The sequence below is a fragment of the Schistocerca gregaria genome, chromosome 8, assembly GCF_023897955.1.
Source record: "Schistocerca gregaria isolate iqSchGreg1 chromosome 8, iqSchGreg1.2, whole genome shotgun sequence".
Taxonomy (NCBI): Eukaryota; Metazoa; Arthropoda; class Insecta; order Orthoptera; family Acrididae; genus Schistocerca; species Schistocerca gregaria.
The window spans coordinates 478,246,023-478,267,209 of NC_064927.1; the positions used below are offsets into that span (position 1 = coordinate 478,246,023).

General features: G+C 46.3%; 1 protein-coding gene across 1 annotated transcript in view; it reads right to left on the bottom strand.

Annotated features, from left to right (window-relative positions):
* The window catches only part of LOC126284450 (fibroin heavy chain-like), a 104,540-nt gene that overhangs the window by 61,092 nt on the left and 22,261 nt on the right, over positions 1-21,187 (bottom strand). The window contains exons 3-4 of the mRNA XM_049983371.1: positions 9,327-9,635; positions 2,403-2,665 (exon numbers count right to left, since the gene is read on the bottom strand). Coding sequence (XP_049839328.1) covers positions 2,403-2,665; positions 9,327-9,635 — 572 coding nt within the window. The remainder of the gene's footprint in view (positions 1-2,402; positions 2,666-9,326; positions 9,636-21,187) is intronic.

Here is a 21,187-nt window from a genome sequence, read left to right on the forward strand (position 1 = left end):
TTGTAGTGTTGGGCAGTTGGCTGTTAAAAGCGCGTAGCGTTGCGCAGTTGGAGGTGATCCGCCAGCAGTGGTGGGTGTGGGGAGAGAGATGGCGGAGTTTTGAGAGCGGATGATCTGGACGTGTGTCCATCAGAGACAGTAAATTTGTAAGACTGGATGTCATGAACTGATATATATATATATATATATATATATATATATATATATATATATATATACACTCCTGGAAATGGAAAAAAGAACACATTGACACCGGTGTGCCAGACCCACCATACTTGCTCCGGACAATGCGAGAGGGCTGTACAAGCACTGATCACACGCACGGCACAGCGGACACACCAGGAACCGCGGTGTTGGCCGTCGAATGGCGCTAGCTGTGCAGCATTTGTGCACCGCCGCCGTCAGTGTCAGCCAGTTTGCCGTGGCATACGGAGCTCCATCGCAGTCTTTAACACTGGTAGCATGCCGCGACAGCGTGGACGTGAACCGTATAAGCAAGTTGACGGACTTTGAGCGAGGGCGTATAGTGGGCATGCGGGAGGCCGGGTGGACGTACCGCCGAATTGCTCAACACGTGGGGCGTGAGGTCTCCACAGTACATCGACGTTGTCGCCAGTGGTCGGCGGAAGGTGCACGTGCCCGTCGACCTGGGACCGGACCGCAGCGACGCACGGATGCACGCCAAGACCGTAGGATCCTACACAGTGCCGTAGAGGACCGCACCGCAACTTCCCAGCAAATTAGGGACACTGTTGCTCCTGGGGTATCGGCGAGGACCATTCGCAACCGTCTCCATGAAGCTGGGCTACGGTCCCGCACACCGTTAGGCCGTCTTCCGCTCACGCCCCAACATCGTGCAGCCCGCCTCCAGTGGTGTCGCGACAGGCGTGAATGGAGGGAAGAATGGAGACGTGTCGTCTTCAGCGACGAGAGTCGCTTCTGCCTTGGTGCCAGTGATGGTCGTATGCGTGTTTGGCGCCGTGCAGGTGAGCGCCACAATCAGGACTGCATACGACCGAGGCACAAAGGGCCAACACCCGGCATCATGGTGTGGGGAGCGATCTCCTACACTGGCCGTACACCTCTGGTGATCGTCGAGGGGACACTGAATAGTGCACGGTACATCCAAACCGTCATCGAACCCATCGTTCTACCATTCCTAGACCGGCAAGGGAACTTCCTGTTCCAACAGGAAAATGCACGTCCGCATGTATCCCGTGCCACCCAACGTGCTCTAGAAGGTGTAAGTCAACTACCCTGGCCAGCAAGATCTCCGGATCTGTCCCCCATTGAGCACGTTTGGGACTGGATGAAGTGTCGTCTCACGCGGTCTGCACGTCCAGCACGAACGCTGGTCTAACTGAGGCGCCAGGCGGAAATGGCATGGCAAGCCGTTCCACAGGACTACATCCAGCATCTCTACGATCGTCTCCATGGGAGAATAGCAGCCTGCATTGCTGCGAAAGGTGGATATACACTGTACTAGTGCCGACATTCTGCATGCTCTGTTGCCTGTGTCTATGTGCCTGTGGTTCTGTCAGTGTGATCATGTGATGTATCTGAGCCCAGGAATGTGTAAATAATGTTTCCCCTTCCTGGGACAATGAATTCACGGTGTTCTTATTTCAATTTCCAGGAGTGTATATATATAATGACTCTTGAACACTATTAAGGTAAATACATCGTTTGTTCTCTATCAAAATCTTTCATTTGCTAACTATGCTTGTCAGTAGTTAGTGGCTTCATTAGTTAGAATCCTTTATTTAGCTGGCGCTTGCTGTATTACAGTAGTTCGAGTAACGAAGACTTTGTGAGGTAAGTGATTTGTGAAACGAATAGGTTATCGTTAGTCAGGGCCATTCTTTTGTAAGGATTATTGAAAGTCAGATTGCGTTGCGCTAAAAATATTGTGTGTCAGTTTAGTGTTGATTAGAATAAGTAAAGAGAGTAATGTCTCAGTAGGTTCAGTTTTGCTCAGCTGTTTGAAAAGCAAGCGGTTTTCCAGCACAGTAATTCACAAATTTTCCTAAGGGGACGTTTCAGTTGGTGCTTTTGTGTAGCACCGGTGAGTACATGTAAAGCTGACCATTCCCAGACCAACGAGTCGGCCATACCCCTCCCGCTAAATGGGTCGCTGACCTGTTTGACTGTCTGTGGGTGCTCTGACTGCCTGGCACACCCTACCTGCGTCAAGTCGAGTGCCACTTTTCACCACGCCTAAACAGAATGGGAGAGAAGAGTTGGCGGTCGCCAGTGGAGCCGGCACTTCTGGAGCACGAAGGGGAACGCATCGGGACTGACTCTGCTGGATGGGGGGGGGGGGGGGGGGGGGGGGGGCGTCGGCAGATCTACCGGCCTGGGAATGGGACGCTTAGAGAGATGAGAGGTGTGGGGCGACTGACCTCCTCGCGGCGCGACGTCGGTCCTGCCGCCTTGAAGCTGTAGGTGCCGTCGAGCCGGCGGGTCACCTCCGACCTGCCCCTGGGCAGCCTGGCGTCCCCCGGGCGCGCCCGGCCCGGCGGAGCCTGCACGAACAGCGGGCCGCCGGCCGACAGGTCCGGGTGCGCCGTGAGCACCTGGAAGCCGGTGCCCGAGCCCGCCACGTACTCCACCGTGTGGCGCTCGCCCGCGTCGTCCACGAACGAGTAGCGGCCCTTCACGCGCCCTGCCGACAGGCACGGTAGTTACACGTCGCTGGCAGCCTCGTGTAGGCGGCGCATCGCGCAGGTGGAGCCACACGCGCAGGTTTGCGCGCATTAACACTGCATATCGGACTGTGGTATGGGCAACGCTGGTCGTGTGAAATAAGCTCGCTTAGACGAGGCATACCAAACACAGTGTACGCGTATAGTCTGAAGAGCGAGCAGCGCTTTTGGTGGGGGAAATGGCCTTTCCCGGAAGAACGCTGCCACCGGCCTACAGGGGCACCCAAAATCTGTTTCCCGATATCTAACAGTGTAGATCGGCGTGCAGTGATATACGTCGTTTCTGTTCGTGGAATCTTAGTTGAAAGTGTCAGTGAATTAACGTTGCGTACTTCGATATCCGGAAATGACGGATAATCGTCTAGCATTGCAAGAAAATGTACAGAATACGAAGAAGAGGAGGTGTTTGGGGAGTAGCGAGCGTTCGATCGTCTCTAATGTTATCACAGCGTGTATTAAAGAGGCGACCCAAAAAGAACTATTGGCTAATATTACCAGTCCCAATCAAAGGGCTGCAATTTATGCAAACGCTAACCTCACCTAATTGGACACATAAGTAAGAAATGGAAAAATAAGCCACATGGTTTACTGGAATCGCCACGAAGGAAAACTAATGATTTTGGGAAGAAACCCATCGTTATAGAGAGTTTCAAAATCACGTAAAACCTTTGCTGCTTATGGAAAACTACATCTCTATCTCGGTCACTGTTCACCTGATTCTAAGACATATTGCTTAAAACAAGTGCGCAATATCTATTCTAAACACTGCCGAAATTTCCTGCGAAACACGAACACAGATTCTGAACTTCTAAGCAAAAAGCTAGTCATACGAGGTGCGTTCACATATTAATTTTTATTTTTTGGTAAGAACTTTATTTGTTAATCTACAGCTATGTTATCCTCTTCAAAGTATTCCCCAAAATATACTATACACTTACGCCAGTGCTTTTTGCAATTCCCGAAACACTTTAGGAGCTGTTTCTTCTGGATAGTTTATATGTCTCCTAACTGTGCATTTTTATCCCCATCTATGCATGTAAAAACGCTGTCTTTTAAGGCCTGCTTTGAAATGTTCATACTACTTGTCTGCCCTTGGTTTACTCGTAACAGGCTTACCAAAAGCAATATTTACCATTAAAAAATTTCATGCACTTTATTCCATTCTTATAACAAAATTTAATATAGGTTCTCTAATTTAGTTTTATATAAAACGAATAATCGTTGATACTACCAAAACACATGTAACCTTTCTGACAGCTGAGAACAGAGTAAATACCAAATAAGCATAACATTGAACACTTACTTTTGAGGCATGTTTACGAAGACAGTGACAAAAAAGTAGTGCAAATGGGACTCATTCAACATACAAAATTATAAATTATTTCTTATTTTTTAAACACTCTTTGTGTAGCAAGAATTGTTAAGTTTCAATGCAGTTCTTCAAAGAAAACTTCTGTCTTTTAGTAGAAACTCAAAATAATAACAAGCCTTAAATTCTACAAAGTGACTGTCTTATGTGGAGTTCGTTTTACGAGTAGAAATAGAGGAACATACATTCACATTAACAGGCATTTGGCTCTATGTTTGTAGTAGAATCCTGACTTCCGTTCTTATGTTATTATTTACTCTATAATGTTGTGTTTCCTAAGAAGCTATCGTTTTTTGTATTCCTTATGGTCTTAATGCATTTGTCTAAAAACAAACGTAGCCGAGTAGTATCTGTACACGGCTTCGCCGCAGATTTGAAGTGAGCGCCGCAGCAGGGCCGGTACTGCGTTGTGAAACAGCCTGTAGAAGCGCCTCGTGACGTAGCTGGGTAGGCAGAGAGGGGACGCGATCGCTCGCTCGCTCTTCAGTTTACCGACAGACTATAGCAAGCGAGCTACAGTTTAACGTCATGCAAGATTATAGAGACAAACAAAAGATAAATGTAAGCGTAAGCTTCCGCGGCCGTTGTCGTTGCCAATAAAGTGTTTCTGAGCTGATGACCGGATTTTCAATATCTAAAACTGACCGACGTTTCGGCCACTCTTGCAATTGGTCTTCCTGAAGTTAATCAGCCCTGAGGAAGGCCACTTTCTACAGAGATCGAAACATCGGACAATTTTATACACACATCAAAAAATGTTTTGCATCACCTCGGTTCCGAGAGTTCCGGAACCTCTACAGAAAACTGGGATAAGATCTACATAAGCACCATTTCCCCAATTATTTATTGCTCATAAAAACCACACGTTGCATGTTGTATCACCAAACAGTGAGACCTTCGAGGCGGTGGTCCACATTGCTGTACACACCAGTACCTCTAATACCTAGTAACAAGTCCTCTTACATTGATTCATACCTGTATTGGTCGTGGCATACTATCCACAAGTTCATCAAGGCAATGTTGGTCCAGATTGTCGCACTCCTCAACTGGCGATTCAGTGCAGATCCGCCAGAGTGTTTGGTGGGTCTCGTCGTCCATAAACGGCCTTTTTCGATAGGGTCCATGTCTGGAGAACATGTTGGCCACTCTATTCGAGCGATGTCGTTACCCTGAAGGACGTCATTCACAAGATGTGCAGGATGGGGGCGCGAATTGTCGTCCGTGAATACGAATCCCTCTCAAATATGCTGCCGATGTGGTTCCACAGTCGGTCGGAGGATGGCATGCACGTATCGTACCGCCGTTACGGAGCATTCCATGACCACCAGCGGCGTACGTCAGCCTCACATAATGCCACCCCAAAACATCAGGGAACCTCCAACTTGCAGCTTTCGCTGGACAGTGTGTCTAAGGCGGTCTGCCTGACCAGGTTGCTTCCAATCACGTCTCAGACGATTGTCTGGTTGAAGGCATATCCGACACTCATTGGTGAAGAGGACGTGATGCCAATCCTGAACGATCCATTCGGCATGTTGTTGGACTCATTTGTACCGCGCTGCATGGTGTCGAGGTTGCAACGATGGACCTCGCCGTGGACACTGGGAGTGTAGCTGGGCATCAAGGAGCCTATTGCGCACAGTTTGAGTCGTAATACTATGTCCTGTGGCTGCACAAAAAGCAGTATTCAATATGGTGGCGTTACTATCAGGGTTCCTCCGAGCCGTATTCGGTAGGTTTCGGTCATCCATCGCAGTAGTAGCCCTTGGACGGCCTGAGTGAGGCATATAATCGACAGTTCCTGTCTTTCTGTGTCTCCTCCATGTCCGAAGAACATCGCTTTGGTTCACTCACTCGGAGACGCCTGGACACTTCCCTTGTTGAGAGCCCTTCCTGGCACAAAGTAAGAATGCGGAAGCAATCAAATCGCACTACCGACCGTCTATGCATCGTTGGACCACAGAAAACTCGAGCCGTGTACCTCCATCCTGGTGGAATGACTGGAACTGATCGGCTGTCGGACCCCCTCCGTCTAACAGGCGCTGCTCATGCATGGTTATTTACATCTTTGGGCGGATTTAGTGAAATCTCTGAACAGTCAAATGGACTGTGCCTGTGATACAATATCCACATTCAGCGTCTATCTATTCGAGTTCTGCGAACCCAGGTGATGCAAAACTTTTTCTGATGTATGTACTTCGGCACGAAATTATTATTATTTTCAAATTAGGACGTACGTCTGACTCATTATTATTAACCATTTAATACCTTTTTTGGGTCATCAGACTGCTGACTGGGTTGATGCTGCTCGCCTCGCCTTTCTTTGCTGTGCTGATCTCTTCATCCCTGAGTAGTACTTGTAGTCAACATCTTAAAATACTGTAGGATATATTCCAACATCCGACTTCCCCCTTTCCGGCTCCCTTAATGTACCACTGAATTTATTGCTCTAACACATGTCCTATCATGCAGTACCTTCTTCTTGTCAGTGTTCTCCAAATGTTCGTTTTTCACGAAATCTGCGAGGAACCTCCTCATCCCTTACCTCGTCAGTCCATCTTATTTTCAGCATTCTTCTATGGCACTTCATCTCAAATGCTTCGATCCTCTTCTTTGCTAGTTTGTCATTGGACCATGATCGCCTTTCTTACAGTGCTGTGGTCCCGACTTCAAAAAATGGTTCGAATGGCTCTGAGCACTATGGGACTTAACATCTGTGGTCATCAGTCCCCTAGAACGTAGAACGACTTAAACCTAACTAACCTAAGGACATCACACAACACCCAGTCATCACGAGGCAGAGAAAATCCCTGACCCCGCCGGGAATCGAACCCGGGAACCCGGGCGTGGGCAGCGAGAAAGCTACCGCACGACCACAAGCTGCGGACTGTCCAGGCTTCCAAACTAACATTCTCAGATATGTCTTCACGAAAGGAAATTCTATGACTGATACTAGGAAACTTCTTATGATCAAGAGTCAATGTGCTGCTCTGCTTTTTATGTTCTCCTTGCTTCGTCCGTCATGTATAAGTCTGCCTCCAAATCAGAAGAAATCTACATGTAGTCTGCTTCGTCGTCCCAAATTTTAATAAACGTATCTGTAATCTCATTTATGTTACTCGTCCTTACTTTCGTGTCACTCTCAGTCCATACTGTTTATTCATTAGACTTCTCCTTCCATGCATCAGGTCCTGCAGCTCTTCCTCACTTTTACTCGGTATATCAAAGTAGTCAGCGAATTTTACCGCTGATATCCTCCTTCCCTGAATTCTAATCCCACTGTGAACCTTTATTTTATTTGCATAATTGTTTTTCAGATATATAGATTGAGTCGAGCACTTAGTTCTTGGTCTCGCGTCTCTCTTCAGCTGTATGTATCACCATTGCACACGTTATGATGTCATCTGTCCACCTTCAGTACAGCGTAGGCTCTGTCTTTTTCTAACCCTTTTCTGAATACCACTGGGAACCACTACACGAGCCTCATAGAGGGAACCCTAGGGGGAATGTAACTCTCCTTAGGAATCTCTGTCCTTGATGCACTCCGGCACGAAATGATTGAAGGCAGATTGGTAGCTACTCATTTGGATCCAGAACAGTTTGACACCCAGTGGGGACCACTCTACCAACAGCATTGGTGGGAAATTACATGTTGTTAGTGGACTCGCTCAGGAATACGTAAATCCAACATAAAAATATGGAGTGAGGAACAGCGGCCAGTCGAATTGTTGTAGCAGCATTTACCATCTGCCATTATTGAAAACTTTAATTAGGCCATTAGTTTCAATGTCTTAGTAGTGTCTCCTCCAGACTCCAATACCTCAGACATCCAGATTATTCCAGTCATATACGATAACATAGGAAAAGCTGTAGTAACTGGATTCGATAGAAATCTTTCGAATGGTGTGTCGAAACACTGCTATAGAATGAAGTCACTACAGCACAATCAGTATTATGCACATATATAGCTGAAATATTCTGGACATCTGATTACTTGGGGCTACCGGATTCGCTACCAAGGCGTTGTAACTAGTAGCCGAAATAGAGTTTTCTAAAATATCAGCTGCTGGTAAATATTTCTATTGCAGCACGCAGCAACTGAAGAGTCCTCATTTGGGGTATAATGTTCTAACAACCCTACCACAACAAAGGCCAAAAATTAATTTAGATTGTAGTGTTGCTCACGCTGTTAAATATTGCATTTTCGGGCAACAACAAAGTTATATTATGTGGCAGGAGTCATTAGAGCACCGTTAATAAAGTCATTTCTTGAAATAATGGATAAACTAGTCACTCATCTTTTCGTGTTTCCCACGCTGGTCTCATTATGAACTCATGGCTCAATCGTCGAAAGTCTAGGTATTGATGATTCCAAGCTCGGATGCAAAGAGGCATAGGTGTTATTCTGCGATATTGAAAAGTTATATAGATGTGTTTCATAAACCGTTCTTGATGATTAAACTTTTGCAAGTTAGGACAATGGTGATGTAAAAAAGTAATCAGCACTCCGAATTTAAATTAAACTTCTTTTTTTTATTACTTTTGTTGCAATATCAAACTCGTTCCAAAACATCACTTCACAATATAAATCATACTTGAAAATATCTTCCTCACTGTTAAAGTTCACATTTCATAAACTGACTACAATTTGCGTCTTTTTAACATGACGACCAAAGCTCGACTCTCTAACAACCGCTTGCGCGCCCAAAAGTCAGAGTTACAAGTACGTCAAAGATCATAGTGGCAAAAGAAAGAATACACATCCGAATTATATCATTGCAATATATACATATCGATGTATCAAAGTACCTCTCTCTACATTAATGAAATCAAATTTGAATGTTGTCACAGAAATATGTTAACTATTTTACACAAACACAGTAGAATATTGCTAGTATCGAGAGGTTGAAGTGAGGTACAGTAACGGTTACGTAATTCAAGTACCATTACAAACTGATGGTAAATTTTTCTATTCCAGCACGCAGCAGCTGAAGAGTCCTCATTTGGGGTATAGTGCCCAGGAGAGGTAGATGACAATTGGTGGCAGTATACCCAAATTATAAAGAGGAACTGTACGATTAACGTGGGTTCACTTTTGGAATTGCTGCGCTCAGTGTACTGTAGGTCGTACTCACTCTCAGAGACCATGCAACTGGTGTCCGTGTTGTGACTGTGATAAGTGTAACAGGTGGGCGGCCACTAGGACTCTCTGCCGATGTTATACAGAAGGACGTGTACGGTTAACGAGGACTCACCTAGGGCATCGCTGTCCTCGGTGCGCTGCAGCTCGCGCTCGTTGATGGTGAACTGGTAGCTGGGGTTCTCGTTGGGGTCGTGGTAGCCGGAGTAGGTGGGCTGGTACTGGGGGCTGTCCTGCTGCACGGGCGGCCGGTACGGGATGGCCGCCTGCGACAGGTCCATGCGGCGGTGGACGCCGGCTCCGCGCACGCGGTAGCCGCGGGGGCCCGCAGAGTAGACGGTGTCGGGCCGGGAGCGCTCGCCCCAGCGGCCCTGCACCACGCCGTTGCGCGACGTCGCCGTGTGGAAGTGCAGCGACGGCGGACCTGCCGGCAAGCGCGCTGCTGCAGCAGGTGGCTCCAGAGGCGAGCGGGCCGCGGTACCGCAGGCAGCTCACAGGAGTGACCGCGAGGGCCGAGGCGGACTATTCTATACCGACTAGGTTCCTTTCAGATTACGCTGACACAATAGCTCCCTACTTAGCAATCATATACAACCGCTCGCTCACCGATAGATTTGTACCTACAAATTGGAAAATTGCGCACGTCGCACCAGTGTTTAAGAAGGGTAGCCGGAGTAATCCATCGAGCTACAGACCTATATATAAAATGGTGCAAGTTGATCGAGATTCTGAAAAAAAGTAAGGGTAAGCTATAGGGAGAGACGGGTCATATACAATATGTACAACAACCAACAGGGAATAACAAGAGTGGACGATCAAGAACGAAGTGCTCGTATTAAGAAGTGAGTAAGACAAGGTTGTAGCCTTTCGCCCCTACTCTTCAATCTGTACATCGAGGAAGCAATGATGGAAATAAAAGAAAGGTTCAGGAGTGGAATTAAAATACAAGGTGAAAGGATATCAATGATACGATTCGCTGATGACATTGCCATCCTGAGTGAAAGTGAAGAAGAATTAAATGATCTGCTGAACGGAATGAACAGTCTAATGCGTACACAGTATGGACTGAGAGTAAATCGGAGAAAGACGAAGGTAATGAGAAGTAGTAGAAATGAGAACCGCGAGAAACTTAACATCAGGATTGATGGTCACGAAGTCAATGAAGTTAAGGAATTCTGCTACCTAGGCAGTAAAATAACCGATGACGGACGGAGCAAGGAGGACATCAAAAGCACACTCGCTATGGCAAAAAAAGCATTTGTGGCCAAGAGAAGTCTACTAATATCAAATACCGGCCTTTATTTTCAGGAAGAAATTTCTGAGGATGTACGTCTGGAGTACAGTATTGTACGGTAGTCGAAACATGGACTGTGGGAAAACCGGAACAGAAGAGAATCGAAGCATTTGAGATGTGGTGCTATAGACGAATGTTGAAAATTAGGTGGACTGATAAGGTAAGGAAAGAGGAGGTTCTACGCAGAATCGGAGAGGAAAGGAATATATGGAAAACACTGATAAGGAGAAGGAACAGGATGATAGGACATCTGCTAAGACATGAGGGAATGACTTCCATGGTACTAGAGGGAGCTGTAGAGGGCAAAAACTGTAGAGGAAGACAGAGATTGGAATACGTCAAGCAAATAATTGAGGACGTAGGTTGCAAGTGCTACCCCGAGATGAAGAGGTTAGCACAGGAAAGGAATTCGTGGCGGGCCGCATCAAACCAGTCAGTAGACTGATGACCAAAAAAAAAAGAACAGGTTATCCGAAGTTGCAAAGCGATTTAGAAAAGATTGCTGTATGGTGTGGCAGGTGGCAGATGACGATAAATAACGAAAAGTGTGACGTGATCCACATGAGTTCCAAAAGAAATCCGTTGCAATTCGATTACTCGATAAATAGTACAATTCTCAAGGCTGTCCATTCAACTAAGTACCTGCGTGTTAAAATTACGAACAACTTCAGTTGGAAAGACCACATAGATAATATTCTTGGGAGTGTTTCATTGCCAGGACACTTATAAGATGCAACAAGTCCACTAAAGAGACGGCTTACACTACAGTCGTTCGTCCTCTGCTAGAATATTGTTGCGCGGTTTGGGATCCATACCAGGTGGGATTGACGGAGGACATCGAAAGGGTGCAAAAAAGGGCAGCTCGTTTTGTATTATCACGTAATAGGGGAGAGAGTGTGGCAGAAAAGATACGCGAGTTGGTATGGAAGTCATTAAAGCAAAGAGGTTTTTGTCGCGGCGAGATCTATTTACGAAATTTCAGCCACAAACTTTCTCTTCCGAATGCGAAAATATTTTGTTGAGCCCAACCTACATACGTAGGAATGGTCATCAAAATAAAATAAGAGAAATCAGAGCTCAAACAGAAAGGTTCAGGTGTTCGTTTCTCCCGCGCGCTGTTCGGGAGTGGAATGGTAGAGAGATAGTATGATTGTGGTTCGATGAACCCTCTGCCAAGCACTCAAATGTGAATTGAAGAGTAATCATGTAGAACCCGATGTGGAGTGCACGGGAACAGGAAGTCCCCCCTCACTCACTTCCGCCCTTACCCATCGTACAAGTTACTGTACTGGTCTTCTTAATTTATCGCTATTTTGTTCCGATCGCTAGAGTTCAACATATGCTACTGGCCATTAAAATTGTTACACCAAGAAGAAATGCAGATGATAAACCGGTATTCATTCAACAAACTTATTATCCTACAACTGACATGTCATTACATTTTCACTCAATTCGCGTACATAGATCCTAGAAATCAGTACCCAGAACAGCCACTTGGTCTTGGTAGGCCTGGGCATTGAGCCAAACAGAGCTTGGATGGCGTGTACAGGTACATCTGCCCATGTAGCTTCAACACGATACCACAGTTCATAACGAGTAGTAACTGGCGTATTGTGACGAGCCAGTTGCTCATCCACCATTGAACAGACGTTTTCAATTGGTGAGAGATCTGGAGAATGTGCTGGCCAGGACAGTAATCGAACATTTTCTCTATACAGAAAGGCCTATACAGAACATACAATATGCGTTCCTGCATTATCCTGCTGAAGTGTAGCGTTTCGCACCTATCGAATGAAGGGTGGAGCCACGGGTCGTAACACTTCTCAAATGTAACGTCCACTGTTCAAAGTGCTGTCAATGTATACAAGAGGTGACCGAGACGTGTAACCGATGGCACCCCATACCATCACGCAGGGTGATACGCCAGATATGGCGATGACGAATACACGCTTCCAACGTGTGTTCACAGCGATATCGCGAAACACGGATGCGACTATCACGATGCTGTAAACAGTACCTAGGTTCATCGGAAAACATCACGTTTTGCCATTCGTGCATCCAGTTCCGTCGTTGAGTGCACCATTTCAGGCGCTCCTGTCTGTTATGCAGAGTCAAGGGTAACCCCAACAATGGTCTCCGAGCTGATAGTCCATGCTGCTGCAAACGTCGTTGAACTGTTCGTGCACATGGTTGTTGTCTTGCAAACGTCCCCATCTGTTGACTCAGTGATCGAGACGTGACCGCATGATCCGTTACAGCCATGCGGATAAGATGCCTGTCATCTCGAGCGCTAGTGATACGAGGCCGGTGGGATCCAGCACGGCGTTCTACCCTCCTGAGCCCACCGATTCCATATTCTGATAACAATCATTGGATCTGAACCAACGCAAGAACCAATGTCGCGATACGATAAACCGCAATCGCTATAGGCTACAAGCAGACCTTTATCAAAGTCGATAACGTGATGGTACACATTTCTCCTCCTTACCCGGGACATCACAACAATGATTCACCAGGCAACGCTGGTCAACTGCATTTTGTGTATGAGACATCGGTTGGAAACTTTCCGCATGTCAGCACGTTGTAGGTGTCGCCACCGGCGCCAACCTTGAGTGAATTCTCTGTAGAGCTAATCATTTGCATATCACAACATCTTCTTCCTGTCGGTTTAATTTCGCGTCTGTAGCACGTCATCTTCGTGGTGTAGGAATTTTAATGGCCAGTAGTGTAAAATGTCTTCGAGTATGACTTGAAGTGGAACGACAACGTAAAATACGCCGTAGAAAAGCAGCTGCTCTACTAACGAGACGTTCTAAGAAACCACAAAAAATTAACACACTGGCTCAACCGTTTCTTGAGTACTGCTCGACGGTCTGTGGCTTTTACCGGATAACTCCAATAGAAGATCTGTTTCGTAAGCGCGAGAGCCTTTGGAGATGCTCATCCAACTCTGCAAACCGACACTCTTGGAAAGAGTCGTGGCACATCGCGGATAACTTCAGTATCAAAATTCACAGAGCGTACGTTCCAAGAAAAATGGGGCAGCACTCGAAGCTTTGTTTTGTGAGTAACAGTAGGCTCATTCAGTCAGCACAGTGGGTCTTCAACAACAGCGCCCGGCCAGTGGGCAGACGGTCTCGCTAGGGTGCCCGCCGGCAGCTGACTGCCAATTAGCGGGGAGTGAGACGTGCAGACACGACGGGCGCCGCTCCGGCCGCTGCCTCCGCTTTGCGTCGCCATCCTCCGTGACGGACGGGGCAGCTAATGTATGCTCGCGCCTGGCATAATGCCCGCCACGATTTGCACAGAATGCCGTCTCCAGCTGGGGGCGAAACCATTACACGCCGCGGGAGGTCCCAACCTGCCGGAAGTCCGTAACACGGTGCTCGCCTCAGCTGACAGCGTCCTCCTCAGCTGGAGCCTTTGTGCTCGTTTACTGCCACTGGTGATACAGTGTGGTGTACACGTGTCACGTTTATACGCTTCTTTGTACAGTTTTGAGCGTAAGTTTAGTACGACGGACACTGATATCTCTATTGGCTTTTCCAGTCAGTCCAAATGTTCATCTCGCCAACTGACTTGGTTGTAATCTACCAGAATTTTGGTCATTATTGTCATTTGCCTTCTACATCTACATCTACACCTACGTGATTACTCTGCTATTCACAATAAAGTGCCTGACAGAGGGTTCAATGAACCACCTTCAAGCTGTCTACCATTCCATTCTCGAACGGCGCGCGGGATAAACGAGCACTTAAATTTTCTGTGCGGACACTGATATCTGTTACTTTATAGTGACGATTATTTTTCCTGATGTAGGTGGCTGCCAACAGATTGTTTTAACAATCGGAGGAGAAAACTGGTGACTGAAATTTCATGAGAAGATACCGACCCAACAAAAACGGCCTTTGTTTCAATGATTGCCACCACAATTCATGTATCGTGTCTGTGGAACTATTTCCCCTATTTCGCGATATTACAAAACGTGCTGCCCTTCTTAGAACTTTTTCGATGTCATCCGTCAGTCCCACCCGACGCGGATCCCACACCGCACAGAAATACTCCAGAATAAGGCAGACAACCGTGGTGTAAGCAGTCTCTTTAGTACACCTGTTGCACCTTCTAAGTGTTCTTTTACTCTACCCACAACGTTATCTTCGTGATCATTCCAGTTTAGGTTACCTGTAATTGTAAGCCGGCCGGAGTGGCCGTGCTGTTCTAGGCGCTACAGTCTGGAGCCGAGCGAACGCTACAGTCGCAGGTTCGAATCCTGCCTCGAGCATGGATGTCTGTGATTTCCGTAGGTTAGTTAGGTTTAATTAATTCTAAGTTCTAGGCGACTGATGACTTCGGAAGTTAAGTCGCATACTGCTCAGAGCCATTTGTAATTGTAATCTTTAAGTATTTAGTTGAAGTTACAGACTTCAGATTCGTGTGACGTATCGCGTAATCGAAATTTAGCAGATTTATTTTAGTACTCATGTGAAAGACTTCACACTTTTCTTTATTCAGGGTCAATTGCCACTTTTCGCATCATACAGATACCTTATCTACATAGTTTTGCAATTCGTTTTGGTCATCTGATGACTTTAGAAGACGGAAAATGACAGCATCATTTGTAAACAATCTAAGACGGCTACTCACATTGTTCAAATGGTTCAAATGGCTCTGAGCACTATGGGACATAACTTCTGAGGTCATCAGTCCCCTAGAACTTAGAACTGCTTAAACGTAACTAACTTAAGGACATCACACACATCCATGCTAGAGGCAGGATTCGAACCTTCGACCGTAGCGGTCACGCGGTTCCAGATGTTGCGCCTAGAGCCGCCTGGCCACCCCGGCCGGCTACTCACATTGTTGTTCTGAATATTTGTTTCAGGGCATACAACATCAAGGTCATAAGCGTCCAAGCGTTAGTAAATGAATATTAATTAAGTAAAGCTATACAGCAAAATATACACTATCTGATCAAAAGTATCGCTACATCTAGTGTTGACGTCAGTATCGGGCACGTCCACCCATCATATTTACGACAACTTAAAATCTGTTGAGGACACTTCCAGTGAGTCGTCTCAATGTCCGTGGAGTAACGGTAGTGAGTCGTCTCAATGTCCGTGGAGTAACGGTAGTCCATTCTTAATAGCCAAAACCTGCAATGATAATGATGTTATACGCTAGGGTCTGTAGCGAAGCCGACTTCCCAACTCGTCTCAAAGCTGTTCCATTAGCTTGAGGTCGGGACTCAGGTCAGACCATTTCATTTCAGGCATGTTATTGCCCACAGTCCTTTGCTGCGAAGATAATGGTTTATGAAAGGGTACACTGATACCCTAGTACGTTCATCACCTCCGAACTGTTCCTCTATTGTACGCAGTGCACCAAGCTGTAAAATGTTTCCATATCCTTCTGCATTAAGCTGTTGCTTAAATGCAATGTGGGGAGCACACCCGAACCACGAACCCCCCATACAGTAACATCACCTTCTCTGTACTTCACTATCCGCAGGTAACGTTTTCCAGGCATCCCTGAACCCAAACCCTTCAATTGGATTGACACAGGGTAAAGCATGTTTCATCACTCCAAATCCACTCATGTGCAGCGATCAAATGTCCAGTGACATTGTTTTTTTACACCACTTCACTCACTGCTTAGAACTGACTACACAAATGTGTCACTGATGAGCAGGTGATCGACCACTGCACTCAACTCGAACCCGCTACACACAGTCATAGTGCTCGCCGGGCACTTAAAGTGAGAGGTGCCATGAGCCCCCTCTCACGTTTCTATCTTACTCTGAGTAATTCGATTTTCCTCTCTAATTGCATGCGGTCCAAAGTCGCTATTCCTTCAGACGCAGACATCCCACGCAGCGTCTCTAGTCACCAGGGTGCTGAGTGGATGCTTTCCAGGCGCCGACATTGTCATAAGAGCGGGGGCGACACGCCCACAAGGGCCTGACGAAGCGGCTGGGCTAGGGATTCCGTTACTTCGCAGAAACTTTGCGAAAACACTTTCTGGCACGTTACCCGCGAGGCGTGGGAATGACTTGTGTTCCGAGGCAGTCTTGGCGGGCAAATTTCCGCGTTTGCTGCAAAATCATAACTGTGATTGGCTTGCTCAGGGGATAGCTCCGTGACGTAGCAAAATCGGCGCAGAAATTGGCGCCAAGTATCTCCATTGGTGGAGTAGTAGTGCGTCGGCAATAGATTAGAATTTTCCGCCGGTTTTCGAGTTGCTGATTGGAACGTTCAACCATGGCCACTGTCGTGGGTGCGGGAATGTTCTGTGTTCGGCTTGTACGAGTGCTCTTGAAGGAGTCTGCTCTCGCCTTTTTGTCGGAGTAGGTTACAAGACTGAGCTCTCGCTGCTCTGGACAGCCTGCCTTCCGTTGGCTGTCGAATATACTTTCATTTAATTGAAACTGTATGACGGATTTGCTGAAGTTTCGACTTCAACGTAACTTTCCGAGTACAGTTGGCAATTGAGCGTTCTGCGTACAAGCTGCCTATGTTGTCTGTCTTGAGCAGTTTTGGCTAAAGTTGACTGCATCGGAGTTACTGTGTGACTTCGCTTGTTAGTATCAATCACTGTACCGTCAGTGATTGTGTGGCAGGCCTTCTTCGTCTCCTTCAGAGGCGCATTTATATTGCTGGGAAGTCTTTAGTCTGGAACAACCAGACCAGGATAATTTTTTTCGGCTATACTCGCGACATTATCATCACCATGACCGGACGTCTAAGTAACCAGCTATCGCCGCCGGTACGCCAGATCGTGTCCTTGCAGTTAAGAAGACAGCTTGGTAATGTATGTCCGCAGCACCGGCAGATTAGGGAATTTTGCTAGGTGATAATCAGAGCTCAGCAGACCGCGTCTGTTCGTCTTTTCTAACTTTGTTCTGTCTTGGGTGTTCATTGTCTGAGTTCTCACTACTGTAGCAGCAATTACTGTTGGGGTGGCTGCGTGTTTATCTTAAGGTTTGAGTTTCAAGGAATTGGCTCCACATACACTTGGTCATAAATGTCACGTTCTAGTTTAGGGACAACTTCACCTTCACAGCATTTATTTGAGTATCCAATTTGACGTATTGTAAATGTTTCATGTGTTTTGTTTATTATTTTGAGTTTAGTCATAATAAATGAAATAGTTATTTTGGACAGAACTTTCATTCTGTTAATCGGTAGAGCACCCCTTTGATTTCTCACTACGTTAATGAAAATTTCCTTTATATAATTAATTTCTATCACATTAAATTATTGCAAGTGCCAAACTCTTTTCTACTCCATTTGCAGGGTCGATTACAGTCAGTTCGCGTTTCGTCTTAATCCATGTGCAACAACAAAGTCGGAGTTGGAAATGGGGGGGGGGGGGGGGCGCTTAGAGCATGATTTCCATATGAAGATTCTAGACCAATTTATAACACTGCTAGCCCCGCCACCTCGCAAGCGGCATTTTTCGGCTGACTTTATGCTTTTTTTTTACAATCACCTTCTGCAATTGTCAACCATCCCTGTCTGTCAGTATATGAGATCTGGCAGGTATTGGTTTATCTGTGGTTGTTTATTCGCGTTTCTTCTTCACAGTAACGTCACAAACAGTCGACCTGGGCAGCCTTATAAGGTTATATTTAAATTGGAGAAAGGAAGAAAGCAACACTGGTTCGTTAGTCGGAATCAGCGGCGACTAATCAAAATCTATACCGGACCGGGATTCGAACCTGGGACCTCCTGCTAGCTAGGCAGGTGCGTTAACTACTGCGCCATCCGGGACACGGCGTTATCGCAACTGCGCTGGCTGTCTCGTCGCGCTTCACGGCATCCGCAGTGAAGAAAGCAAATCCATTTCCCAGCTAAGCGAATCAGTTAACATGAATGCGTGGGGTACGTCCCTTCGGACATGTCCGAACAGTTTAAGGTTTGAAATGTCCTTGTTACTCAGGTGACGTCCAATGACCACCACACGTTCGAAATCTCTCTGCTCTCCTGATCTGCTGTCACTGCTTCTCTACTGACAACTGGAGACTCTCCGACTCCTTTCATAGGAGCCGGTTTACCTCTCGTCTCGTCTTGTGGTAATACATAAGGTTGTCCGTACACTTGCGGTCAGGAATTGTATGAAACTCAAAGAGGTACTGCTACTGAGCAAGGAAATGTTAAATAATATGAAGTGTATACCCAAGTATGCAAGAGTAGAGGACATATTAAAAAATCACATTCACATTTGTTGTAGTGCATTGTAAATGGCTTCAGAACCTGAGTGGCTGGTTAGTGGAAAGAGGCATCGTGGGCTACTTGAACAGGCATTTTGGCTGTCATGAAAAAATAAAATGATAACCATGACGGATCTGCAGCAGTGTTTTTTCAACCTTTTCGAATACGCGACCCCTTTCCGAGTAAAAATATTCTTGCAACTCCCAGAACCTCAATAAAAGTATTTCAGCGATTTCAAAAGCAAAGTATTTAATTTCCTTTCTGTTGATACTATACTGATCGAGAAATCAAGTGCATTCTGAAACGAGGTCACAAGGATCTGCGGGCAGAGATATAATTATATTCTTTGCCGCCGGAGAGGCGAGCGGATCAGAAGGGGTCAGCGAGGGCGTAGTCGCGAGTTTTCGGTCACTACAACCAGTTGTCTGAGTACGCCAGCAAGAACGGACGTGATTACTGTCTTAGCGCTTCGCTCTCAGCGAGCATAAAATGGACAAGTTTCATAATTAATCTTAAACAATTACGTAATTAAAAAAAGGTAAACACCATTTTCCATAGCCCTGTGTTTTTGTATCACAGAACCTTTAGTTTTGACACATGTAGCAGGATGATTATTTCATTTCATTTCATTCAGTTTCAAAAGAAGGCAACATTTCTTTTTAATTAATTGCGAGAATATGTAGTATATATTTTTACAAATGTTGGTAATAGTTTTTTGTAAGATGTTTTACAACTCTTTTACAAAGCACTATCAAAACAATGATTAACTTCTTGCCAATGTCCACAATTAACTACACTATGTCATCAAAAGCATCCTGACACCTGGTTGAAAATTACTTACAAATTTGTTGCGCCCTCCATCGGTAATGCTGGAATTCAATATGGTGTAGGCCCACCCTTAGCCTTCATGACAGCTTTCATTCTCTCAGGCATAGCTCAATCAGGTGCTGGAAGGTTTCCTGGGGAATGGCAGCCCATTCTTCCGGGAGTGCTGCAGTGAGGAGAGGTGTCGATTTCGGTCGGTGAGGCCTGGCACGCAGTTGGCGTTCCAAAACATCCCAGAGGTGTTCTATAGGATTCAGGTCACGACTCTGTGCAGACCAGTCCGTAACAGGGATGTTATTGTCGTCTAAACACTCCGCCACTGGCTGTGCTTTATGAACAGGTCCTAGATCGTGTTGAAAGATGCAATCGCCATCCCCAATTGATCTTCAACAGTGGGAAGCAAGAAGGTGCTTAAAACATTAATGTAGGCCTGTGCTGTGATAGTGCCACGCAAAACAACAAGGGGTGCAAGCCCCCTCCACGCAGAACACGACCACACCATAGCACCATAGCCTCTGAATTTTACTGTTGGCACTACACATGCTGGGAGATGACGTTCACAGGGCATTCGCCATACCCACACCCTGCGTCGGATAGCCACATTGTGTGCCATGATTTGTCACTCCACACAACGTTTTTCCACTGTTCATTCGTCCAATATTTACGCTCCTTACACAAAGCGAGAGGTTGTTCGGCATTTACCGGCGTGATGTGTGGCTTATGAGCAGCCGCTCGACCATGGAATCCAAGTTTTCTCACCTCCAGTCTAACTGTCATAGTACTTGCAGTGGATCCTGATGGAGTTTGAAATTCGTCGGCGGTCTTTGTCCATAAACAGACGAGGTCTACCTGTACACGTTTGTGCTGTACGTGTCCCTTCACGATTCCACTTCACTATCACATGGGAAACAGTGGAATTATGGATGTTTAGGAGTGTGGAAGCCTTGCCTGCAGGCGTATGACGCAAATGACACCCAATAACCTGACTACGTTCGAAGCCTGTGAGTTCCGCGGAGCGCCCCATTCTGCTCTCTGACGATGTCCAAGGACAACTGAGGTCGCTGATGTGGAGTACCTAGCAGTAGGTGAGAGCACATTGCACCTAATATGAAGAACGTATGTTTTTGGGGGTTACCAGTTACTTTTGATCTCCCAGTGTACACGAAAGAACCAGGGGATCAGCAACGACGATTCTGTAGCAGTCCTGATGAAGCCACAGAACTAGGAAAATAGAAACAACGTCAACATGCAGTGAGGTAGAAATTGCTGTACTTCGTGCCTTGTCTCACTGCTGCAAATCCTGGCGATCTGTTGTTTGGTTCGAAGCTTGTTACTGAAATGCGTTCTAGTAACAGTGGTGGCAACTCTAGCACGTGAGCTGTGTGCGTCTTGTTGCAGTCATTTTCTATCACATTTGACCTTGAGCATATTTAAATGCACTTTCATAAATTGCTCTCGTTCCGTATGGTATTTCTATCAAAGCAGATGATTGGCAAGTAAGCTGAGTTGTCACTAATACACATGACGGTGCCACTGCACCGCCTTTCCAGCCCGGAAGTTGATGTGGTACTTTCTCTCTGCCTGCAAACCTCTCGGAGGTAAATACTATGTTTGCAAGACTTAGTGACTCTCGCCGCCCTAGTTCCA